Raw genomic sequence first — 27,130 nt, forward strand, 5'->3', positions numbered from 1 at the left:
GTGGTTCATTTTGGTAGGTCAAATATGATGGCAGAATAGAGTATTAATGGTAAGACTCTTGGCAGTGTGGAGGATCAAAAGGATCTTGGGGTCCGAGTCCATAGGGCACTCAAAGCTGCTGCACAGGTTGACTCTGTGGTTAAGAAAGTACATGGTACAATGGCCTTCATCAATTGTGGGATTGAGTTTAAGAGCCAAGAGGTAATGTTGCAGCTATATAGGACCTGGTCAGACCCCACTTGGAGTACTGTGCTCAGTTCTGGTCACCTCACTACAGGAAGGATGTGGAAGCCATAGAAAGGGTGCAGAGGAGATTTACAAGGATGTTGCCTGGATAGGGGAGCATGCTTTATGAGAATAGGTTGAATGAACTTGGCCTTTTCTCCTTGGAATGACGGAGGATGAGAGGTGACCTGATAAAGGTGTATAAGATGATGAGAGGCATCGATTGTGTGGATAGTCAGAGGCTTTTCCCCAGTGCTGAAATAGCTAACATGAGAGGGCACAGTTTTAAAGTGCTTAGAAGTAGGTACAGAGGAGATGTCAGGGGAAAGTTTTTAAAGCAGAGAGTGGTGAGTGTGTGGAATGGGCTGCCGGCAATGGTGGTGAAGGTGGATATGATAGGCTCTTTTAAGAGACTCCTGGATAGGTACATGGAGCTTAGAAAAATAAAGGGCTATGGGTAACCCTAGGTAATTTCTAGATTAAGTACATGTTCGGCACAGCGTTGTGGACCGAAGGGCCTATACTGTGCTGTAGATTTTCTGTGTTTCTAATTAGTCTACATATACTGAATAGATTAAAACTCATGCAAAAACAGAAATAACATATATTTAAAAAGTGAGATAGGGTTCATGGGTTCAATGTCCATTTAGGAATCGGATGGCAGAGGGGAAGAAACTGTTCCTGAATCACTGAGTATGTGCCTTCAGGCTTCTGATTCTCCTACCTGATGATAACAATGAGAAAAGGGCATACCCTGAATGCTGGGGGCTTTACTAATGGATGCTGCCTTTCTGAGACACTGCTCCTTGAAGATGTCCTGTGTACTTTGTAGCTGGTACCCAAGATGTACTAGCAGCCGGCTGGTGGCGTAGTGGCGCTCTTCAGAGCGAATGCTCCCGAGTTCAAGTCCAGCTGACTCCAAAAAAACCTGGGGAGGGATGGGCTCTGCCAGGTTTCAGATGCCCAAAACACACTATATGATGATCAATCACCAAAAAGATGAGTGCAAAAATTCTACCGGGAGTTGAGTGCACGTGCGCGTACACACACACACACCCCCCCCCCCCCCCCAATGGAGCTGTCCAAATTTATAATCCTCTGCAGCTTCTTTCAGTCCTGTGCAGCAGCCATTCCCCCATACCAGACAGTGATGCAGCCTGTCATAATGTTCTCTATGGTACATCTACAGAGGTTTTTGAGTGTATTTGTTGACATACCAGATCTCTTCAAACTCCCAATGCGGTATAGCTGCTATCTTGACACCCAGGAAACTGAAATTGCTCACTCGCTCCACTTCTGATATCTCTATGAGAATTGGTATGTGTTCCTTAGTCTTACCCTTCCTGAAGTCCATATTCAGCTCTTTTGTCTTACTGATTTTGAGTGCAAGGTTATTGCTGTGGCACCATTCCACTAGTTGGCATATCTCACTCCTGTACACCCTCTTGTCTCCATCTGAGATTCTACCAACAATGGGTGTGTCATCAGCAAATTTATAGATGGTATTTGAGCTCTGCTTAGCCATACAGTCATAGGTAGAGCAGTGGGCTAAGCACACACCCCTGAGGTGCACCAGTGGAAAAAGTAATGGTTTGTCACATTTCAAAGATTTGAATACAGAGATTCTAGTTAAGATTCCAGTACTGAAGGCATGGTGCACGGTCAGAGCTCCCATCTTCAAACCAGAACCTTGACTTCCCTCTCAGACACGGGTAACTGATCCTAAAACAATAACTGTAGAATTCTAACTAGTTGCATCACCATCTGGTATGGAGGGGCCATTGGACCATAAAACATAGGAGCAGAATTAGGCCATTCAGCCCATCAAGTCTGCTCCTCCGTTCCATCATGGCTGATCCTGAATCTCACTCAACCCCATACACCTGCCTTCTCACCATATCCTTTGTTGTCCTGACAGATCAGGAAACGATCAACTTCCACCTTAAATATATGCACGGACTTGGCCTCCACCACAGCCTGTGACAGAGCATTCCACAGATTCATTACTGGGATCATCCTCGTGAACCTCCTCTAGACTCTCTCCAATGACAACACATCCTTTCTGAGATATGGGGCCCAAAACTGTTGACAATACTCCAAGTGCAGCCTGACTAGTGTCTTATAAAGTCTCAACATTATCTCCTTGCTTTTATGTTCTTTTTCCCTTGAAATAAATGCCAACATTGCTTTTGCCTTCTTTACCACAGACTCAACCTGCAAAATAACCTTCTGGGAGACTTGCATGAGGACTCCTAAGTCCCTCTGTGTCCCTGATGTTTGAACCTTCTCCCCATTTAGATAATAGTCCGCGCTATTATTCTTTTTACCAAAATGCATTATCATACATTTCCCAAAACTATATTCCATCTGCTACTTTTTTGCCCATTCTTCCAAGTTGTTTGACCCGCTGCAATTGTTTTGCTTCCTCAGCACTACCTAACCCTCCACCTATCTTCGTATCATCCGCAAGCTTTGTCACAAAGCCATCAGTTCCATTATCTAAATCATTGACAAACAATATGAAAAACAGTGGTCCCTGAGGAACACCACCAGTCATCGGCTGCCAACCAGAAAGGCCCCTTTTATTCTCACACACTGCCTCCTGCCTGTCAGCCATACTGCTATCCATGTCAGTACCTTTCCTGTAACGCCACTGCACAGGATTGGAAAAAGCTGCAAAGGGTTGTAGACTCAGCCAGCTCCATCATGGGCCCTAGCCTCCCCACCATCAAGGACATCTTCAAAAGACAGTGGCTCCAAAAGGTAGCATCTATCAGTAAGGACCCACACCACTTAGGACATACCTCCTTCTCATTACTACAATTAGAGAGGAGGTACAGAAACCTAAAGAGACACACTATAGCATTTAGGAAGTTTCTACCATTTAGGACAATACTATATTGATTGGTGTTCTCTCAAACAATAACAAGGTAGCCTACAGCGAAGAAGTCATCTCTCCAACACAGTGGTGTCAAGAAAACAACCTCTCCCTCAATATCGCAAAAACAAAGGAGCTGGTTGTGGATTACAGGAGGAATGGAGACAGGCTAACTCCTGTTGACATCAGTGGATCTGATGTCAGGGATTGAGAGGATAAACAGCTTGAAGTTCCTCAGCATCCACATCACGTGGTCTGTACACACCAGCTGTGTGGTGAAAAAGGCACAACAGCGCCTCTTTCACCATAGACAGTTGAAGTTTGGCATGGGCCCCCAAATCCTAAAAACTTCCTACAGGGTACAATTGAGAGCATCCTGACTGGCTGCATCACTGCCTGGTATGGGAACTGTACCTCCCTTAATCGCAGGACTCTGCAGAGTAGTGCGGACGCTGTAGTTGTGAACTTCCCATGATTCAGGGCATTTACAAAGACAGGTGTGTAAAAAGAGCGCACAGGATCATTGGGGACCCGAGTCACCCCAAAACAATCTGTTCCAACTCCTACCATCTGGGAAATGGTACCACAGTATAAAAGCCAGGAATAGTCTCCTGGACAGCTTCTTCCACCAGGCCATCAGACTCATTAACTCACACTGATTTGAGTATATTTCTATGTTAAATTGATTGTCCTATTTCTTATAAATTATTATAAATTACTATGATTGCACATTTAGACGGAGATGTAACGTAAAGATTTTTACTCCTCGTGTATTTGAAGGATGTAAGAAATAAAGTCAATTCAATTCAATTCCCCTCCACCATCAAATTTCTGAATAGACAATGAATTCATGAGCACTGCCTCACTATTTTTGCTCCCTTTTTACACTACTTATATATAGCAAAACAACAAATTTCACAACATGTGTCAGTGATAATAAACCTGATTCTGTTTCTGATATCCAGAAGATTTTTAGTATCTGGACTAATAATAATCATTCTATATCATTATAATCTGATCATCACATCTGTGCAATGTAACATGTTGCTGTCTTACAGTTACATGATATTTCGAGAGTTAAAATCAGATTATATTGGAAAATAGTGATGCAGCAGTCTGCTTGTAAACCAGTATCAAAGTTCTGATGTGTTTCCTTCAAGTACTATTAATAATATTGCTGTCTTTAAAAACAGAAAACCCTGTGTTTATTTCTTTCCCTATTTTCCATGTCCACTTTTTTTTCTACCTTTCTGTGGGTAGTTTACAACATGTTTTGAGAACACCTGATGCCTGAGGTGACCTCTTCCCTTCCAATAAGTTCCATCAAGCTGTTCAGCAAAAAAAAAAGAGATAGAAGAGTTGATAGAAAATTATAACAAATCAATTTTGCAGCTCTTTCTAAACTTTTCCCTTTCTAAAGATAGGCTAAAATGAAGCTAAGATCGCCTCCATATTTTGTAACAGCAGCACCAATAACATGCATCCTTTGTTAATCTCTTTCCATTCATCTGATCTATGAGATATACAGGGGTAGAAACGAATCATATTATTTATTATAAATCAGGCCCTATTAAGGATTACATCATTGCAGAGGACATGGAATACATGATATAATACAATGCTTTGTTAAATACTCTATGTATGCAATTAGGACAATATATTTGATATAGTTCCTTAATTTAGCATCAGTTAAAAAGTTCTGGTCAGTGTCTGACTTCCCTTATCCCATATCTTTCCTGTTGTTGTTCCCGTCACTGGCTGGAGGGAGACTTCTGCCGAAGACAAGGCACCAGGATGAGCGGTGAGATCCACTCCAACCCTGTGAGGAGCGCAAAGAGCTGTAATTTGCACAATACCATTACCTACATTTCCCGACACTGTTAAATGACCTGTGCAGAACTACTCGTAAACTTATTGAAGTGCATTTTGGTGTATGATATCGAGTGCTGGTGCACAACATCACTTGGGTACTTGACTCACACCAGCAATGCTCAGTGAGTAGATTGGGTTACTCAGCAGTGCATGGAAAACCTTTCTATCCTTGCAAGAACCTAGGGCATAATGGGAGTGTCTGAAAAGACTGAACTGATGGAGTCTGAGTCTGATTTCAGTTGGAGGATTTTTGGGTTTTTGATGTCTGGGAAATCCTCACTGATAGCAAGCCGTATCTTGCCGTTCTGGCAGTCCTTTATGGGCTCTAAGAACACCACATGCTTTCCGCCAGCTTTGCGGCCAGCTTCATCATTGCAGGGCGGGGTGGCACTTAGTATCGAGGAGTGGGCACTGCACTCGTTTGGCGGGGTGGGATTCTGCGGTGGCCTGCAGCGGCAATGGCATGGAGTCAGAAATAAATATATGAGCACCAAGACGAGGCTCACTACACACCCTAGGAGAGTGGTGAGCCCTGTGTTGAAGCCTTCGCTATTGTGCTTTCCATGGTGCACAGTGACATTGACCTCATGGGTGTCATTGCGCATCAGCCACTTGTTGGTTGCTATGCATGTGTAGATACCAGAGTCCTCTTTACGGGCCTTGCGGATCTCCAGACTCCCGTTGGAGTGGAGTTTGATCATCTGGTTGAAGTTGTTTGTGATAAGTTCTTTGTTTGGTGAAATCCACAGGTAAGTTGTCTGCTTACCCCGCAAGCTGGTCTCGCAGGTGATCAACACTGGCTTCCCCACCTCCCCCACGAAGTTGGCATCTCCCATGCTGATCACTTCTTTGCCAACAAAGGTACAGTTCTCAAACATTTTGCGGTGCTTCAGGAAGCGCAGTGAGGCTGCGGGCCGCCTAAGGACCAGGCAGGTGTGCTCCTCCCGGAAGTCCTGAACAGAGTTAAATCCGCTTTTCTCCCAGTGCAAGAACATGCTGTATAGAGTACAGTCACATGTGAAAGGGTTGTTGTGAAGGTAGAGTCCATTCTTAATAGTCTGAGGCAATGCAATCACCTCATCAATGGGAATGGAAGAGAGCTTGTTGGAGGAGATGTCCATTATTTTCAGCTGAGGCAGGCTGTTGTCCAGCATTGCACTGAAAGGAAAATCGGTCAGCTGGTTCCAGCTAAGGTACACCTTCTGCACGTTGCTGAGGGCAGGCAAGGCGTCGCTGTCCACCCGCTGTATCTTGTTGTTGTAAAGCAGCAGCTCTTGCAGATTGGTCAGTTCCTGGAAGAAGTGTTTCTCCACTGAGTGCAGCCTGTTGGAGGACAGGTCCAGGTGGGTAAGCCGGGAGGCATTACGGAAGGCCCCTACTGCAATGTGACTGATGTGGTTGTTCCCAACTCGGAGCGTGTGCAAACGAGGTAGCTGAGCCAGCCATCTGTCCTGCAGCTGATGGAAGCTGTTGTGACTTAGGTCCAAGCTAGTTGCAGTGTTGGGGAGTCCAGGAGGTAGCATGGACAGACTCCGACTAACACAGCTCAGTAGGTCCGAGGCACAAATGCATGCCCCAGGACAAGCATGGAGGCTGGCTTCTACTCCTTTGGAGATTGAATCCGATAACAACTCTGCTATTAGCCACCACAGAGCCAGAATCACCAATCCGGGGCTACTCATGGTGTAACTTTAGTGGTCCACTCTTGAGAGCTGTGACGAAGTTTACCAGGAGTTAATCATACTCTTTCATTTCACATCAGGTTCGGCATTGAACAATGGACCGCGAACTACACAGGGATCCGCATATTGCGGGGCTGCTGGTTTTTAGAGTTCGGTTGCTGCATGTCTAACTACACAGACTGTGGCTATATTAATGTGATGGCATAATATCAATTCACACAGGACATTTTCCTGCATTGCCTTTTAATGAAAGTACTTACAGCTGATAATTTTCTTCATACCAGTTAATATCCGTCTTTCATCTTGGCAGAGTTGCGACTGCTGCTGACTCGGGAGCACATCTGCACATATACAGTGTCATCAAGTGTTAAATTCCCTTCTCTGTAGTCTCTAGGCAAATGAAGTTGCACAGAACATGCAGGTAGCAAGCGCAAAATAAATGATGAAGTCTCTTATCCCTTGATGCTTTTGCTTCAGTCACTTGTTTCCCTCTGGACGGATCTTTAAACCTCGACACATCATCCCTCGGCAGCAATTCATAACTTTCTGCTTTGGCTCATGACGACTATGAAGCTCTGTGCGATCCCACAGCCTGTATATAATTGATCTCTCTCAATTTAAACTGGCGTGGATAGGAGGCTCGCTGAGAGTGAGGCTTGATACTGATTGGTGGCCAGTAGTTGGGGCAATGTTTTAAATAGGTCTCAATGCAGTGGTGCACAACCACTGTGCACCACTAGTCGGTGGGAGTGAGCTGCAAACAGCACCCATTTTTCTCAGCAATGTAAAGTCAAAGGCAGCCTAAAGCTGCTATCATACCCTGGGATTTAAAAGGAATAGGAATGTATAAAGGTTCAAGGACAAAAAAGGATTGAGACTAACTCCTGAATGAAAGAAAGTCATTGTGAAGGCACCATAACAAGAGAAGTAGAAACATGCTTCCTATTTCATGACGATGATTGTGGAGTTTGCATACTTTTCCACGATGTGTTGCCATTAAGACTTGTAAACAACATTAGGTGTGAGATCCAGTGCTCGGTGCTTCTTACTGAATGGGTGACCATCTGATTGTGCTGTGCAGAACTCCCAGACAGAGCAGACAATCCTCAGATATCTGTTGATGCTGTCCTTGATCCAGGTCCCAAATGAAACAGAGAGGAGTACCATTGTTGAGTTCTGGTTCACTCACTCTGGAATACATTGCTTCAAATGTACTATTGGGCTCATATTGTGGGCTCAAATCCCAGTCCCTTTCTTCCTGATTCATCACACTGGAGTATAAATGCATTAGCTCCTTCTGTCCTTCTACTGGTTGGTAATATGTTGCATTTCTGCTTATTACACAGCATGTACATCTGCCCCGGTGATAGAATGATCACAGCGATATGAAAAGTTTAGACACTGCTGTCTCCAGAGCACCAGGAGACATATCTGGTTCCTCTGCATCAGAATTTATTGTTTTTCCCTGGAAAACTGTTGTTTCAGCAAGTCAGGATTCCACTGCAGCAAATTGGCATCTGCTGCAGCAATGACTTTGATCTGCTTGTTGCAGGCTGCTGGTGTGTTCTCTTACTTAAAACTTCTGTCTTTGAAGTGAGTGGCAAGATAAGGCCCAGTCTGCTTGTTTGTATAAAATGTTCCTGTGGCAATATTTTGAAGTTCTTGCCAGTCAAAGCTGTATCCCTCAGGAAAATCATTATCAGGATTATCAAATCATTATCACTTTGTTCTTAGGATTTTGTTACAAACATGTTGGTTCCGAGATTTCTCCTTGCAGCAGAAACTGTACCTGAAAATAAAACTTAATTGACTGTGAAGCATTTGGAGAGCCCTCTTTGCATTGGGGAATTCAGCTTATTAAGTAACACATGGCACTCATGGGCAGGTCTGCCAGCATACAACACTCCTCTATTTATAGAAATGCCAAGAAAATGGAAAATTCTCGTCATAGTTGTTACAAGGTGGAGTTCAGAAACACTTAAGCTGCCCTCCAAGAGCTAACATGAAACATTTGGATAACCTGTATGGGCACAAATGTCCCTTGATCCAATTATGTGAAACCCAAATGGAATTGCACAGTGCAAACACTGCAGGTAATCGGCACCTAATGAGAAGGGGCTTTTGCATCTTTCACCACTTAACAATTAACAATTTGCTTTTTGACTTGCCTTGTTCATTTCCAATGCTACTTTATTTCAGTCTGACTACTGAAGTTATCTGTGGGATTGGATTAGGAAAGTTCCTAATGTATGTAAAAGCTTATTCCCTAGTCATAGCTTTGCAATACGTTATTACATAATGAGGAGCCTGTCCCTACGTATTGAATTGAGTTGTTTAGTTGAGTAATTTAGATTGACTACCAATCAATACAAAATGGATCCTCTCCTGGAGAAAGAGAAAATATATTTACCTACCATCTTAATGGCTTATAAGTATCATTGTAGTTGTGTTATTCTCTCTAGCAACTGCTGAGTTCTGTACTGTATCAGTGAAATGTATCCCGTAATATGAAACCAGCAGTAACCTCTGCTGCCAATGTTACGTCTGCTCACTACATAATACATTCCAAGTGACATTCAGAGGAATGTAATGGGGCATCAGCAAGGACAGACAGGATAATAGTTTTTCTGCTCTTTTTTTTACCTTTGCATCATTTGTGGAGAAGCTATTATTGGTGCACAGTTATATAGGTACCCTTCAACTTGTCATACTGCAGCCACATGTGAGCCCAGTACAAGCAGGATATTCATCTCCAGGCTTCTAGCTATAATGCCCATTATTTGCATGGTCCAGCACTTGAACTAGGAGAGGCAATTCTAAAGAATGCAATTGGAGCTGAGCCCGAAATGAGAGTGCAGATTACACTAGGGATCTTGTGGTCCAAATAGCTCAATAATACATTGCTGAGTCCTGAAAAACTGGAAGGGTTATAACTAAGTTAACTTTTTTTTTAATAGTGATTCAGCTGGTATAGCTGTTGCCTCATAGCTCCAAGCAACCTGTGTTTAATCTTAACGTCTGCGCTCAGTTTGCACATTCTGTCTGTGATTACTTTCTCCTGCAAAACAAAATCTGCTGATTGTAGGTTAATTGAATAAAGTCAGTTGCCCTAACACATACTGGTCGAATCTGTGTGGAGTTTCACAATTTGGGGAGAATAGGTTACAGGGAAATTAAGTGGGGGATTCAGATCCCTCCGTCAGCTGCTTATCTGATGGGCCAAATAGCCTCCTATATGAATAATTCAAGCAAACAGAGCAACAAGATTCTGTCAGTGGTATTGCATTGAGTATTTAGACACCTGCTTATTAATAATCTACAACAGAATTTAATTTTGAGAAGATTAAGAGATTTTGAGCATATGCTCAAAAGAGCATATGAGCATATGCTCATGAGAGCCACTCATCATCATTCTCCTCGAGGATGCAAATGAACTAGGATTTCTCACTATGAACTCCTTATTCACTCTTCACATATTTTCCTCTATTTCCTGAATGTTTTTTATATCTTCCACGAAGTTGGAGACAAAATATTTGTTTAATTTCCTTGCTACTTACTTGTTTCCCAATATATTATCTCTTGTCTCATTCTACTAGCGACCCAGATTAACTTACTCTTTTTAAATATCTATAAAAAACTTTTACTCTTTGTTTCTGTTTCTGTTTATGGCTAGTTTGCTCCCATATTCTGCCTATTCTCCTTAATTATGCTTTTGACTTTCTTTATTGAATTCTGAAATAATTCCACTCCTCGGCTTCTTTTAGCAATATCTACAGCCCTTTTCTTTTATCTGATATTAACTTTAATGTTTCTTCTTGGCACCAACATTGGGCAAGCTAGCAGGTTTTGGGCTCGTGCAGCATTATGCTCATATCAGTACCCACACTAGAGTACCACCTTGTTAAACAGTGATAGATCAAAGATGAGAAAATCTGCAGATTCTGGAAATCCAAGCAACACACACGAAATGCTGGAGGAACTCAGCAGGCCGGGAAACATCAATGGAAAAGAGTAAACAGTTGATGTTTTGGGCTGAGACCCTTCATCAGAACTAGTGTAGCTCCTAGAGATGCTGCAAAACCTCCAGAGTGTTTCTAGAATTTTCCATTTTTATTTCAGAGAGTCATGCATCTTGGAAACAGGCCCTTATGCCCAACTGGTCCATGCTGATGAAGATTTCCGGCATCTGCAATTTATTGATGTTTAGTGATAGATCTAGGTGTATCATCATACACTGCAGTCAAATATTTTAGTGTGACTTCTTACCGTAACTGATTGTACTTTCCAATGTGGTATCCCAGATCTAGGACGGGATATGGTCTTGTATCAGCACTTTGGCAAAGGAGGTCAGCCTGAATAGAACACGGTCTCTTGGTTCTTAATTTATTATGTTCTTAAATTCTAACTTATAACACAGTAAATTAACCAAATAAATTACTGAACAACGTTTAAGTTCTGACACTGTTATGTCAGGTCTCCACACCTTTCCACTCAGCTTCTTGTTAGTTTGACGGGAAAGATGGCTTCCCTGTCAAGATCAAATACAGCATTCAGATTTGCTTTCACACATGCAACTGTTTCTCATGGCTTGGTAGCTAGTACGGAGAAGATCCAAAAGCAAAATTGTGTATCTGAAGTTAAGGGCTGGATGACTGAAAAATTCATCTAACTTTACCATGAGAAGTTAGAAACAATTTTCTTCAGCTCCCAACCAAACCTCCTCAACATTGCCCTTGACACAACGTCCACCCCACTTGCTCTCTCTGGTCCAGTTCACCAGCAGCCTGGAAACACCAATGCCCAGGAATACAGAAGTCTACAGAAAGTGATGGACGTAGCCCAGTCTAACACCAGCAAAACCCTTGCACCATTGAACTCATTTATATAGAGTACTGTCGCATGAAAACAGCATCCATCATCCAGGCCTGTCACCATCTGGCCATGTTCTCTGCTTGCTGTTGCCATTCGGAATAAGGTTCTGGAGCCTTAGTCGGACTCCACCAGGTTCAGGAACAGTTATTTAGGCTCCTGAACCAAAAGTTTGTTATGGAGACCAAGGCTGTCCCTCCTCTGACCACACATTATTGTGGTGAGGAGAAAAATAACCGTTTGCCAACAGCTTGTTGCCCTCATAAAACCCACATAACATCCTTAGTGTCTGAATCTCAGACTTTCTGTTTTATAAACTTGTTGATACTCTTAACAACCTCCTCACCTATTCTTTCAAAGGTTTGTGTGCTTGTGTTCCAGATCTTTATTTCTCCTCCTCCATTGCTGCTTCTCATTGATTCTGCCAAAACATACCACTTGTATTAAATGTCATCTGGCACATGTCAGTGCTTTCCACCAGTTCTTCCTCTCATTTTTGGGGTTTTCTTAAACAAATATACCCTCATTACTCCATCCAAGTAAACAACTGGAGATAATAGTAATTTTGTACTGGATACATATATAAATACAAGGTAAGAAACTTGCATTTCTTTGTGTAAAATGCGTTGTTCACTGCTACTATTTGCTTTCTATCCCTTGGCCCTTTTTATAATTCATGCAGCTTATTTCTCTTTAATCCCATAATTTCACTCATGCCAGACAGTTGATTGGGGTTGTTTGTCAAAGTCTTTTGAAAGTCTGCCTGCATGGTATCAGTCGTGTTAAACTCAACAAACCTTTCAAAGTGTAGATACTCACAATTTACCTTTAACTAAAAGCAGATTACTTCCGTTTGTCAGACCATTATGCAGCCTTTATAAATGCATTTATTTAGGACATTTCTCAACCATTAGCATTGGGGCTTTGGGTGTATAAGATGAAGAGCATAAGACATAGGAGCAGAATTAGGCCATTTGACCTGTCAAGTCTGCTCCACCAATCCATCATATTTGATTTATTATCTCCCTTAACTCCATGCTCCAGCCTTCTCCCAGTGATTTGGTTTCCACTGCTATCTGTGGTAATGAATTCCACAGATTCACCACCTTCCGGCTAAACAATGGTGAGGTTTTGACAAACTTGCAGTGTTGTGGATAGGATGGAAGCTGGACCTCAGAAAGAAAGTGTAGTAGGGGTAAGCACAGCACATTTTGGAATTTTATAGGGAAGGAGAAAATTTAACAGAGATGCATAACAGATGTTTGAAAAAAATGTGCCAATTGTATCGAGGGAGTTGGGAATGATTTCAAAGAATAAAGATTGGAATTAAATGAGGAAATGAAACTGGATAATGATGGGAAACATTTGGAAAGAAGAAGCAGGGGATTAGAATCTGAGTAGGAGGTTAACAACTAATTGTAATGGAGTAGAACTGAGGTGTTAGTGAGGATAGAAACTTGGAAGTTGGACTCTGCTCTCCAAGGCACAGAAAACAAAGCAAAGACCGTTTGATTTTAAGTTGTTAAGGAATGCCAGCCCCATTACTATATTCAAGCTTGAAAAGGCTTTTATTGCTGTTACAACAGGCCTAAGAACCCTTCAGAAACTTTTACTTTTAAAGAGAGGTGCTGCCAACATGACAATTTTTATGGCTTAGTTTTATTAACAATAGTGTTGAGAGCATTCTCGCCTCTGAATTAAAAGTTTCTAGATTTATGTCCCACATTAAAGCTTTGAGTATAATATTAACTGTGCACAAATCAATTGCCACATCTGCTGCACTGGAAATTTTCAAAACTAACTTTTTGCTTGTTATATGCTATGGGATGCCCTGCAAAAGAGCTGAAATCCTGGGCATTATTTCATCCTTAATGGGGAAGTTCTAAGCCATGGAATAATATCTGTTGAAGATGGAGCAGGAGGCAATACTTGAGAAGCAAATGTTCTTTTACCCAGGACCTACTGAGACCATGTTCCACCAAGATAGACAGATACTGTTGAATCTTCACTGGTTCATAGGGTGGCTTGTTTTTATGTTCTTATCAGGTTGAAGAAAGTGCTGATTATATTTAAGGTGAGTTTGGAGACTTAGTAACAGAATACAAGAAGATGGCAGTTGAATTAAACAGAAATACCACATCAGTGTTACAAATAACATCCCAGAAATGGTGTAGATTAGGTCTTTGAAAGAAAGAAGAGCTCAAGAGGATTGCAATCACCAGGGCAGTAAGAATGAGCAAATGTTTGGAGCTGTGGGCTGGCAGGTCCCTGACTTCAGGTGGATTTTGTCCTGCCATCAAAAATATAGCTCATGAGATTCCCATGATTCAGGTAATGCTCCTTTAGACTGGAAAAAAGAAAATCTAAGACAAAAAGCACAAAACTTCATGTTGTTAGTTATATATCAAATATTATAAGCACAAAAGCACAATAAAATTGAGCAGGAGGACGTCACTAGGCCCTCAATCCTGTCTCACTAATCAGTATAATTTAGGCTCATCTGTACAGGCTTCAATTCCTCTTCTGTGCTAGTTCCCTGGTCATTAAAATATTAATCTACTTTTGCTTTAAACATTTCTACTAATTTATCCTCCATCATTCTGTTGGTTAGAGAATTACAGAGATTCAGTACCTCCAAAAGGAAATGACTTCTCTGCATTCTGGTTTTAACTGAATGGCTTCTAATCCAGAATCTATCTCCCTTTGAGATTCTCCTAACTAAACATCTTAGCATTTACCCACTCAAGGTCCCTCAGGACCATAAGATCACCCCTCCCCCATTCATTCAAGCTCAAAAGAACGCAGACCAAATTTGTTTAACCTTTCTTCTTTTCCCTGTAATTAATCTGGTGAGTATCCTTTGGACTGCTTCCAAAGCCAATATATCCTTTCTTAGGCAAGGGGACTGAAACTGTGCGATATTCCAGTGCGCCTTCACTAACACCTTGAACTCGTAGTTATTTCTAAACTTTACTTTGGAGTTCAGAGAAGATTTATTAAATTAATGTTGAGTGGATGGAGTAAATTATGAGGAAATGTTACAATGTTGAACCTATATTCAGTGAAGTGTAGAACATTGAAACATTTAAGATCCTGAGATGTTTTGCCAATCTAGATATAGACAATGAATACTTTTTAAGTAGAATCTAGCATTCGGGGTCACATGGGCAGAAAGCAATACCAAGTTGAAATTATAGTCAGCTCTGGCAAGACTTTTCTTTGAATAGCAGAGCAGGTATAAAGAGCTGAGTAGCCTACTTCTGCTCTGAACTTGTTTGCTTCTATTGAATCAACTGGGAAACTATGGTTAAACCTCAGTAATACTTCTGCAGCAAACAATAATCCTTAGCTATTTTTGTTTGTATGACTCTTTAGGGGAAGCAAGCATGCACACCCCACATTACACTGACAAACTGTCAGGTGTAATTTGTAGCGGTCCAGCTTCAAATCAGGCAGTTGTTGATTCAGGTCCTTATCTAGAGCTTTGAATGCAGCATCTGGGCTGACATTTCAGTACTGCATTGACTTCTGGATGAGGTAAGGGACAAAGGTCCCATCTGTCTTAATCGTTTGAATGTAATGATCACAGAGGAACAGGAGTTTTCCCTGCTATCCCTCAGCTATTAACACTAAAGCAGCTATCATGTCATTATCACTTTTTTCTTGGGATGTGTGGTACCTGGCTGTGTGCAAGCTGGCGGCCTTGTTTCCAATGTAACCAACTGGTTGCATTTCAAAAGCATTTCATGAAAGTCCATACTGACATGAAAAAAAACATGTCATACTAATGCAGTGTTTTCTTTCCTACCTGGTATGTGCATTTTTTAGGAAACTGGTTAAGAAGTTTTTGAATAAGGCAGTTATTTTTCCTTGCAGTTACTCAGCTGACAAAAAAAAACTATGTTTAAAAAGGAATGTAACTGTCTGAAGATTTTGTGAACTAATAGAGCACAGCAGCACTTCAGCCTATCTTGTCCATGCCAAATTGTTATTCTGCCTATTCTCATTGACCTGAACCTAGACTATAGTCCTCCCATCCATGTACTTATCCACTTCCTCTTGGTGACTCATTGCATGCTCCCACCACCTTTTGAGTGAAAAAGCTCCCCATTAGGTTCTCCTTAAATATTTTAGCTTTCACTGTGGCATCTAGTTCTAGTCTCACCCATCCATAGTGGAAAAAGCCTGCTTGCATTTGTCCTATATATACTCCTCTTATACCATATGCAACCTCGAGATTCGTTTTCTTGCAGACACCCACAGGAAAATAAAGAAATGCAATAGGACCATGAAGAAACACAAGTAACAAAGGCCAACAAGCATTCAAATGTGTAAAAAAAAAGGACAAATCATGCAAATAAGAAAAAAATAAACAATTAATTCTGAGAACATGAGCTCCAGAGTTTCTGAAAGTGTGTCCACAGGCTGTGGGATCCGTTCAGCGCTGAAGCAAGTGAAGCCATGTCAGTTCAGGAGCCCAATGGTTGAAGAGCAATGACAGTTCCTGAACCTTGTGGCATTGGACCAAAGACTACTGCACCTTCCACCCCATGGCAGTAGCAAGAATTAGGGAACCTTTCCCTATAACTCAGGTCCTTAAGCCCTAGAAAACACCCTTGTATGTAAATTTTCTTTGTATTCTTTCAATGCAAGATATGCAAGTAGATGACCAGAATTGCATAGAATACTCTAAATTGGGCTTCACAAACTTTAATAGAAACAGTTCAAGGCAGATGGATTAACAGCATTTCCAAATTGTTAAAAATTCAAGGGTTAGAGCATTACAATATAGTAACAGACCCATCTAGTCCATGCTGTTCTATTTTTCTGTCTATTTCCATTGCAAAAAGCACCTGGGCTTTACCCTCCCATCTATGTACTTATCCAAACTTCTCTTAAATGTTGAAATCATTCTTAGTTATTTCAAGTATTGTGCTGTAGTCACAGAGATAGTCCTGAGACTGTGGTTCTCTCTTTAACATCAAACTGGTGATTGTTCAGCAGGGTAAGGATTGTGATTTTTTTTATCATTCACAGTTTTTCTTAGTTCTTCATATAGTATTAAATAAGCAGTTCAGAGACTGGGCAGTCAGCCAAATATTCCACACTATTCCATTTCATTTCTCTTAACTCCAGGGTGTATTGTCCCAGTCTGCTTATTCTCTCCTCAAAGGGCACCAACCTATCTCAAGAATCAATCTGCTTTATTGCACTCCTTCTATCACGAGGTCTGAATTTCCTAGGCAAGGGAGAGTAAATCTGTACATGTGCTCTCAGCTGTGGCCTTACCCAGACCTGTAAAATTTCAGTCAGATCTTCCCCTTCCCATTCCCCTTCCTTAAATTCAATGTTCTGCTTTGAATGCTTTGTGCCACTACATTCCTAAAATTTTCTCTGCACTCACTTAATGCTAGCTCTTTCATCAGCTCCAAATCTGTTGGTGATAATCCTAGTTTTGCACACTGGAAACCATGAATTTCTCTTCTGAAACCTATCTTCCTCTATACTTTTCTCATCCCCTTAAGTTCTATCATGTTGATCAAGCCTTTGATGCGTGCCCTAATGTTCCCTTTTGGTTTTGTTTCAAATTTCGATTATGCTTTTGCTATATTCCCTCGGACTTCAGATAATTGTAACTTGCTTTAGAGTTGCAAGTTGTAATTATTCATCCATAGAATCTCATCAATGTTTGTTTTCTCTTGCTTGTTTGAGCAGTATTGAGTCATGGAGTCCTAGAGGGTCTTCAGCCCATCTAATCCATGCCAAACTAGTCCCATCGACCTGCACCCGGACCATTGCCCTCCACACCCCTCTCACCCATGTAGTTATCAAAACTTCTTTTAAATGTTAAAATCAAACTTGCATCCACCACTTCCACCAGCAACTTGTTCCACACTCTCACCACCCTCAGAGTAAAGAAATTCCCCCTTGTGTTTCCCTTAAGCATTTCACCTTTGAACCTTAAACTATGACCACTGGTTCTGGTCTCAAACAACTCAATGGAAAAAACCTGATGGCATTTACCCTATCTATACCCCTCATAATTTTGTATACCTCTATCAAATCTCACTTCATTATCCTGTGCTCCAGGGAAAGAAATCCTAACTTATTCAACCTTTCCCTGTAACTCAGGCCCTCAGGTCCTGGCAATATATTTGTAAATTTTCTTTTAAATAAAATAGGCCAAATACTATTGGCCTGAGATCACTGTCTGTCATCTTCCACACATGTACTTTGCTAACTGAAAGTATTGCAGAATGTAGGCTCAGTAAAAGTCGGGTGTCTGGTGGCACATTGACCAAGTCTGTCCCGCAATGCTTTGACCTCTGGCAGAGCTACGCCTATACTTTGCAGCTATAAAACCTAGAATTATTATTGAAAACTTAGAGAGATTTTAAAACTATTAAAATGCAGTAAATGCTTTTAAACATGAAAAATCAATATCTTAAAACCACTGTTCCCTCTAAGCTGCATAGCTGTGCAGTAACAGAAATGCTTCTGTGCTCAAAGCCTTTGTTGCCACACAGCTGGAATTGGATGCAACCAGAAAAAGTTCATGAAGCTTGAAAGGTTTTCTTTGTTGTGCTGTTTTTCATTACACCCTTCAATTAATAAATATAATCAAAAGTATGTAATTTTTCAATTTTCATTCTAAGTTGTACACATATTATAAAAAAGTCATTTAAAATGCTATACAAGTTTCAGGTTGTTTAAAAGCAATGGCTGATCCTCAAAACAACAGATGGGGTGTTGATTAAAACAGTAGCTACAAAGTTGTACATAATTGCAGCCATTAAACCTGATCTAAATAATAAAAGAAATCTCCTTGTATTTGAAGGCAACACGAATGAATCTGCAGATGCTGGAAATAAATAAAAACACAAAATGCTGGCAGAACTCAGCAGGCCAGACAACATCTATGGGAGGAAGTAGTGACGATGTTTCGGGCCGAAACCCTTCATCAGAAACCTTCCTGATGAAGGGTTTCAGCCCGAAATGTTGTCACTACCTCCTCCCATAGATGTTGTCTGGCCTGCTGAGTTCTGCCAGCATTTTGTGTTTTTATTTCCTTGTATTTGACTTTGTTTTCTAGCTGCGGTACTCCAGCCGGAGTGGACTGCTGTTCTATCTTTGATAATCATCTGTGTTCTTGGCTTTCTGGAGTGGGGCTTGGGTTTTGGGCCATTGATTTAGTATCCATACAACAGAGCCTGACAAACTGTATTTCATGAAATTTGTTGTTTTGTGCCAGCAGCATATTGCAGTACAAAATAATAAAAGGCTATAAATTACAATAAGAAATATATATAAAAAATTAAATTTAAGTAGTGCAAAAAGATTGCAAAATAAAATATTGATGTAGTGTTCATGGGTTCATTGTTCAAAAAATCTGATGGCAGAGGAGAAGAAGCTGTTCCCGAAGTGTTGAGTGTGTGGCTTCAGGCTCTAGTACCTCCTCCTTCATGGTAGCAATGAGCATGTCCTGAATGATGGGGGTCCTCGTTGATGAGGCACATTCTGTTGAAGGTGTTCTTCATGCTGAGGAGGCTGGTGCTCATGATGGAGCTGGCTAAATTTACAACTTTCTGCAGCTTTTTCTGATCCTGTGCAGAGGCTCCTCCATAGCAGACAGTAATGCAACCAGATAGAATGCTCTCCATGGTGCACCTGTAGAAATTTGCGAGTGTCCTTGGCAACATACCAAGACTTCTCAAACTTCTAATGAAATATAGCTGCACCGAGCTTACTTTGTAATTGTATCATTATGTTGGACCCAGGATAGATCTTCAAAGTTGTTGACACTCAGGACTTTGAAACTGCCAACCTTTTCCACTGCTGATCACTCAATGAGGACCTGTCCGTGTTCCTTTGACTTCCCTTTCCTGATGTCTACGATCAATTCCTTGGTCTTACTGATGTTGAGTGCAAGGTTGTTGTTGCATACAGTAGGTGATCTGTCATGCTCCTGTATACCTCCTGCCATCACTATTCACAGAGTAAACCTTTTAGGGTGTAAAGAGGAGAATCCAAACTAAATTAGCAAGAAGAAGTTCTATGAATGTTGGAAATTCAAAATAAAATATTTAGAATGCTAATTACTTGAAATGATTTAATTTATTGCTGCTTCCAAAAGGCAGTTTGCCTCTTTAGAAGATGAGCTGCTGTTCCTTGAGTTAACATTGAGGTTTCTTGGTACAGTGGAAGAGAATTGTTAAAGAATTGTTGATCTTCTGGTTAAAATGGCGCTGATAAGTGTTGACTCTCTGGGAATCATTAAGTATTCCCGTTTAGGATTACTACAGCTGAAATCTCTTAAGATATTTTTAAAGTCTATTGATACTTTAAATTGATGGATCCTGGCCTGCAGACTCAGGTTGCAAGTGCATTTCCCCTTTAGTAAAGTGGAAGCTTGAACAGCGTGTTGGTTTACAGGTATGATTGAAACATCTTAGACACACCGCTCCCCCGCTGCCCACACCTGACTATCCTGTTGGCGAATGTATATCTTTGGAAAATAGAATTGAAGATCCTGGAGCAAGATTGCTGCTCCAGCGAGACCTCGGGCTGCTTTGTACTTTGCTTCATGGAAACATGGCTATCCCCTGCCATTTCAGACACAGCTTGGTTTCACAGAATGGCTTCACCATTCTCCACAAATATAGGACAGCTCAGTCTCTTCAAGGCAGAGGACATGGGTATGCTTTATGATTAATTCATCATGGTGCACAGATGTGGCAGTTCTGCCTCAGTCCAGCTAACCCGACCTGGAGCATTGAACAGTCAAATGTCATCCATTTTATCTGCTAAGGGAAATTTTCTCCATTGTTCTCATAGTGGTACATTCCACTTCAGGCCAACGTCAGCCAGACTTCAAAGGTTCAAAAGTACAATTTAATGTCAGAGAAATGTATACAATATACATCCTGAAATGCTTTTTCTTTGCAACCATCCATGAAAACAGAGGAGTTCCCCAAACAATGAACGTCAGTTAAATGTTAGAACCCCAAGCTTCCCCCTGCCACGCGTAAATGGCAATGAGCAACAACCCCTCCCACCCCACCACTGGCAAAAAAAAAGCATTGGCACAGTTATGGAGCGCTTAAGTGTGAGCAAAGCTATAGCAAAGACACAGACTTGCATTTACCCCAGAGACTTCACCTTTCACACGGTATTCGACATACCACAGGTTCTCTCTCTCCCTAATAAGGGAGAAAGAGGCATCTCCATTTTCACAGTGAGCGAGGAGACATAACAAACAACTCCTAGCTTACAATGTTAAAAGTCTGCCACATTGCTTTTTTCGAGCTCTGTGCCCAAAATACTGGGCACAGAACTGCAGGTATTCTGACTCCCCCGGCGAAACACAGGTCTCCTGTCATGACACCGACCCTCGATCCGCCCGTCTCCAGAGCCCCGAGATCCTAGGCGTCCGAATCCAAGTCGGCAGCTTAGGCCAGTTGAATAACAATGGCCGGTGGTGGAACCCCCTGAGCTGGTCCCATTACCGCAAAGAACAGTAGTCAGCATGTAACTCCAGGTCATGGTCTTCAAAAGAATCCTGAAAGGGAAAAGTAGAGATATTAAAGATGGAAATAGAGCTGTTTCTGAAGATGCAAGTAAAAGAGTTGCCGTTAGGCGCCATTAAATCTCCTAAGCTCCACCTTCATACCTTGAAGAAGTTCCTGAAACCAGGGGAGCCAATACACTTGACCACTGTTGTACCATCATCAAGAATGCTCTGTGCCATCCCTTGCCCATACTTTGATAAGTGCGCACACCTGGCTGTACTTCTATTCCCAATGTATAGACAGAGGCTAAAGACCGCAACACCACTGGTGAGGAGGAAGAAGGTATGGTCAAGGGAGGTGCAAAGGAGCACTTACAGGACTGGGCAATATTTGGGGATTCATCTTTGAATCTGATTGAGTATGCCACAGTTGTCACCGACTTCACGAAGACCTATGTTGATGAGTGTGTGCCTTTGAGAACATACCAGACATACCAAGCCAAAAGCCGTGGATAAACAAGGATATTCATAGTCTGCTGAGGGCTAGGTCTGTGGTATTCAAGACCAATGATCCAGGACTATACAAGAAATCTAAGTACGACCTATGAAATGCTATTTTAAAAGCAATAAAACAATTCCTATTGAGGTTAGAGAGTGACTCAGATACATGTCAGCTTTGGCAGGCATTGCAGACCATTACTTCCTACATAGTGAAACCTAACATTGTGAAATGGCCATGATGCTTCATTTCCAGATGAGCTCAACACTTTTTATCCACACTTTGAAAGGGAGAATAAAACTACACCTATGCGAATCCTTGCAGCATCTGGTGACCTTGTGATCTCTGTCTCAGAGGCTAACGTCAGAACATCTTTCAAGAGGGTGAACTGTCGCAAGGCATCAGGCCCTGATGGTGTACCTGGTAGGGCTCTGAAAACCTGTGCCAACCAACTGGCAGGAGTGTTCAAGGACATCTTCAGTTTCTCATTGCTGCACTCAGAGGTTTCCACCTGTTTCAAAAGGGCAACAATCATACCAGTGCCCAAGAAGAGCTGGGTGAGCTGCCTCAATGACTCTTGCCCAGTGGGCATTGATGAAGGGCTTTGAGAGGTTGGTCTTGACTAGTATCAACTCCCGGCTAAGCAAGGAGCTGGATCCACTGCAGTTTTTCTATCACCGCAATGTGTCTACAGCGGATGCAGTCTCACTGGTTCTCCACTCAGCATTAGAGCATCTGGACAAAAGTAATTCCTTCTTCAGGCTGCTGTTTATTGATTACAGTTCTGTATTCAACACAATCATACCCTTTGTTCTAATCAGCAAGCTCCAAATCCTGGGCCTTTGCACCTCCATCTGCAACTGAACCCTATACTTCCTCACTAGGAAACTACAGTCTATGTGTATCAGAAATGACAACCCCTCCTCACTGACAGTGAACACTGGTTCACCTCAAGGATGTGTGCTTAGTCCACTGCTCTACTCTTTCTACACCCATAACTGTGTGACAAAACACAACTCAAATGCTTTCTATAAGTTTGCCAATTACACAGCTATTGTTGGCAAAATTTCTGATGGTAATGAGGAGGCATTCAGGAACAAGGTAGATCAGCTGGTTGAGTGGTATTGCAACAACAGCTTTGCACTCAACATCAGTAAGATCAAGGAATTGATTGTGGACTTCAGGAAGGGGAAGTCAAGAGAATGCATACCAGTCCTCATTGCAGGATTTGCAGTGGAAAGTGTGAGCAGTTTCAATTTCCTGAACTAACCTGGGCCCAACATAATGATGCAATTACAAAGAAGGCATGACAGTGGCTACATTTCATTAGAAGTTTGAGGAGAATTGGTATGTCACCAAAAACACTTAAAAATTTCTACAGATGTACTCTGGAGAGCATTCTAACTGGTTGCATCACCATCTGTCCAGGATTGGGAAAAGCTGTTGAAAGTAATAAACTCAGCCGGCTCCATCATTGGCACCAGCCTCCCCGGCATCAAGAACTGCTTCTAAAGGTGATGCCTTGAAAAGGTGAAATCCATCATTGAGGACCTCCATCACCCAGGGCATGCTCTCTTCACGTTGCTATCATCATGAAGGATGTACTGAACTTGAAGGCATACACTCAATGTTTCAGGAAGCGCTTCATTGCTTCTGCCATCAGATTTCTGAATGTGCAATGAACCTATGTACACTACCTCATTATTTTTTCCTGTCTTTTTGCACTCCTTATTTAATTTATTTTTTATATATGCTTTTGTACCTTATAGTTTTTTTTATTATTATGTTTTGCAATGTACTGCTGCTGCAAAGCAACAAATTTCACAGCATAGGCCACTGATGCTGAACCTGATTCTGAGATTTAAAGTGGCAGGGAATTGAAAGCTTGAAGTCACACTTGAGGAATGAACCAAAATATAGCACACGGCAGTCACCAAATCTGAGGTTAATCACCCAATATGAATTGGACCATATTGTGCACAGTAGATACTGTGTGCTAAATTGGAAGAGGCATAGTTGCTTCATCTGGAAAAGAGTGTGTGGGTACCTGGCTGGTGGGAAGGGAGCAGTCCAAAGGATAGCTTTTGTAACTCCTGTGGTTGCACAGGCAGGTGTTATGGGAATGGAGTATATTATTATTGGAAACGGAAGAGTAAATCATTGTGCCTGGAGATAAAAGACACCAAAATATAAACATTTGTTGAAATCTAATGTATAAAGAGAGAGTAGCTTTCTTTGTTACACATACATCAAAACACACAGCAAAATGTGTTGTTTGCATCAAATCAACTCTGCAAGGATTGTGTTTCATGCTGCACTTCAAGCACCAACGTAGCATGCCCACAACTCACTAACCCTAATCCGCAGATCTTTGAAATGTGAGAGGAGACTGAAGCATCTGGAGGAAACTCACGCAGTCATGTGAGAACATACAAACTCCATACAAAACACAGTGGGAATTGAACCGTGACCTTTCATTAACCACTACTCTGTCATGATGCTTCATTTCCATGGTGAATTGTGAACATTGTGAATGGCCCTAAGATGCTATGTTGTCTTTCACATCCAGATAATTGCACATCTTCTTTTCCTCAAACAGTAGATTTAAAACAGGCATCTGGTGGCTTTGTGTATGTTGCACTGCTACATTTTTATCAGAGTGCCCTGATCTGATTATAGACTTTCTTTGAGCCAATAGTTTACCAGTTTGATGATATATCTAGAATATATTGTATTTGCTCACATATAAACTGAGATTCATTTCCAAGGTTGTGTTTCTTATTCATCTACAGATGATAGTAATGCTGGTCACGCCTGCTAGCTGCTCCTTATTTGATAGTGAATGAATAAACTGGGTGTATATATTTAATTTATGGGCAATATATACAATTGACCTTTAACTAGTATTTTTGTTCTAATATACAGAAACATGGCATCATACACAAGCCCATCAATTAATGAATGATAAGCAGGAGGTGCTAATATGTTAAAAAGTTAGCCAAATCAAATGAATGATGGGGAGGTTGTGGAGGAGGAAAGAATAATAGTATTAAAACCATAAGCCATAGGAGTAGAATTAGGCCTTTTGGGCCATTGATTCTGCTCTGTCATTCCATCATAGCTGATTTATTATCTCTCTCAACCACCCCGACTGATGAAGAATTTATCAACCTCTGCTTTAAATATAAGCAATGACTTGGCATCCACAGCCATCTGTGGCAATGAATTCTGTGACAGATACATTACCCTCTGGCTAAAGAAATCCCTTATCCTATTGGCAAATAAAACCTATACGGCAGCATATTTTTGATACACTAGTTCCTATTCTATGTAACCGTTGTCTACTTTGGCACGATGAATAAAAAGCAGAACACTATTTAATTGGTGAGCATCTATAGAATGCTGCTTTGGAAGAAGAGTCAAAAGTAGCACAAAGATATGACAAGTAATTGCATGGGCAAATGGATAATTGCTTTCATTGCAAAGGACATGGCGAGTGAAGGTAGGAAGTTTTGCTGCAGCTGTATGGGATGTCAGTGGAATTATGGCCAGAGTACTGTGGACAGTTTTGGTATCCTTATTTAAGGAAGGGTCTATTAGGGATATATTTGCATTGGAGGGAATTCAGAGAAAGTTCACTGGGGCTTATTCCTGGGATTAAAAGGGTGTCTGATGAGGAGAAGAGGTTGAGCTGATTGGGAGCTTAGAATAATGTAATGGTGCCTTTTGATTTTAAGTGGATATTCTGAGAGGGTGTTTCTCATTTAAGGAAATTGTTTCTGAATAAGAGCTTGCCCATTTTAGATGGAGATATGGAGGAATTTCTTTTCTCAGAGAGCTACAACTCTTTGGAATTCTCTAACACAGACAGTTGCAGAGAAAGTGTCATTGATTCAAGACCAAGCTTGGCAGATTTTTAAGTTATACGTCCAAATGGATCATGCATATCTGTCAAAGAAGTGGAGTTGAGGTCAGGATCAGATGAGTCAAGACGTAAGGGATCATTGAGAGCCATTTGGCCTCTTACTATCTCTAATGTTCCACGATGTTCCACACTCCATTCAGTGTAGTCCTGCCACACTGTCTAATATGTGGGTTGTACCTGAAAGCTAGACTCGAACGTATTGGTAGCAAATGTGATATTGCCTGTGTGCAATATTAGGTTTTATCTGTGCCTCCTTGAACTTTGAGAAATGCAGTTATAAATTTATTTCTTGCAGATTTGGGTTACACCTGGGCAACTGGAATGCTGTGCTGCTGAGCACTGGTCTCATACATTTGTCAGCAGTGCAAACTTCCCAAAATTCAGTTAGCAAAGGTTGTGTTTTATCGTCCTTCATCTTGGAAATTAAAAATATAATGATATAATTAACTGAAACTGTACAAAGATAATACGTTTTGACTTTACTTCAAGATTCAAATGTTAGAAGAGTTGTTATTCAAATCTTTAACGAAAGCACTGGATGCTCATTATAGCCATCAGACCATAAGACATAGGAACAAATGAGGCCATTCAGCCCATTGAATTTGATACACCATTCCATCATGGCTGATCCCAATCCCACTCAACACCATACACCTGCCTTCTCACCATATCCTTTGATGCCCTGACCAATCAAGAAGCTTATCAGCTTTCACCTTAAATATACCCATGGACTTGGCCTGCACCGCAGTATGTGGTAGAGCACCTAGGCTGAATCATTCAGGAGTAGGTCATTCAATTCCCCATGCCTTTTCTGCCACTTAACAAGAGGATGGCTTATCCTATAACCCAATCTCTATTTTCCAGAACAGCCCCATTTTCTTAATACTTCGGTTTATCAGTTGAATGCACTAAATAACTAAAGCTCCATGACCATTTGCAGTAGAAAGTTCCAAAGCTTGGTCATCCTCCTGTGAAGAAATTTCTCCTCACCGCCATCCTAAATGCTAAATCCTAAATCCTACTCTTACTCACAACACAGAACAAACACTTTATGAGATTCTGTCAGCAGCAAGAATGTATGTATGTACGTAACAGCCTAAACTGCAGTATAATAAACACAAGAGACTGCAGATGCTGGAAATCCAGAGAAATGAAACACACAAAATGCTGAAGATCAGGTCATGCAGCATATGAATAAATGAATAAACAGTCAATGTTTTGGGTTGAGGCCATTCATCAGGACTGGAAGATGCCAGAATAAGAAGGTGAAGGGAGAGGAAGGAGGACAAGCTAGAAGATGATAGATGAAGCCAGGTGGGTGGGGAGGGGAATGAAGTAAGAAGCTGCACGTTGATAGGTAAAAAAGGCAAAGGATTGGAGAAGAAGGATTCAGATAGGAGAGGAGAGTGGACCATGATAGAAAAGGAAGGAGGAGGGGCACCAGGGGAGGTGAAAGGCAGGTGAGGAGAAGAGTCAAGAGGCCAGAGGGGAGAATAGAAGAAGGGCGAGGATAAAATTAGTGAAAGGTGAAATCAATGTTCATGTTATCAGATTGGAGGCTATCTAATCAGAACATGAGTTATTGCTCCTCCAACTTGAAAGTGGCCTCATCATGGCAGAAGAGGAGGTCATGGACTGGCATGTTGGAAAGGGAATGGGAATAAGAATTAAA

At 41.4% G+C, this 27,130-nt stretch overlaps 2 protein-coding genes and 1 long non-coding RNA gene across 4 annotated transcripts in view; 1 reads left to right on the forward strand and 2 right to left on the reverse strand.

Moving 5' to 3' along the window:
- The window catches only part of LOC132377967 (E3 ubiquitin-protein ligase RNF123), a 428,887-nt gene that overhangs the window by 338,834 nt on the left and 62,923 nt on the right, over positions 1-27,130 (forward strand). The window lies entirely within an intron of this gene.
- On the reverse strand, positions 4,635-6,928 carry amigo3 (adhesion molecule with Ig-like domain 3). The gene has a single exon (XM_059944514.1). It carries the CDS (start codon positions 6,655-6,657, stop codon positions 5,155-5,157), a length of 1,503 nt encoding a protein of 500 aa, XP_059800497.1. The 5' UTR covers positions 6,658-6,928; the 3' UTR covers positions 4,635-5,154.
- Positions 4,635-8,414, reverse strand: LOC132377966 (uncharacterized). The gene is made up of 2 exons (XR_009506856.1): positions 6,918-8,414; positions 4,635-4,922 (listed from the first exon to the last, which is right to left on the reverse strand). It is a non-coding gene; the product is annotated as an uncharacterized LOC132377966 (long non-coding RNA).

The sequence above is a fragment of the Hypanus sabinus genome, chromosome 19 (genome assembly GCF_030144855.1).
Source record: "Hypanus sabinus isolate sHypSab1 chromosome 19, sHypSab1.hap1, whole genome shotgun sequence".
Lineage (NCBI taxonomy): Eukaryota > Metazoa > Chordata > Chondrichthyes > Myliobatiformes > Dasyatidae > Hypanus > Hypanus sabinus.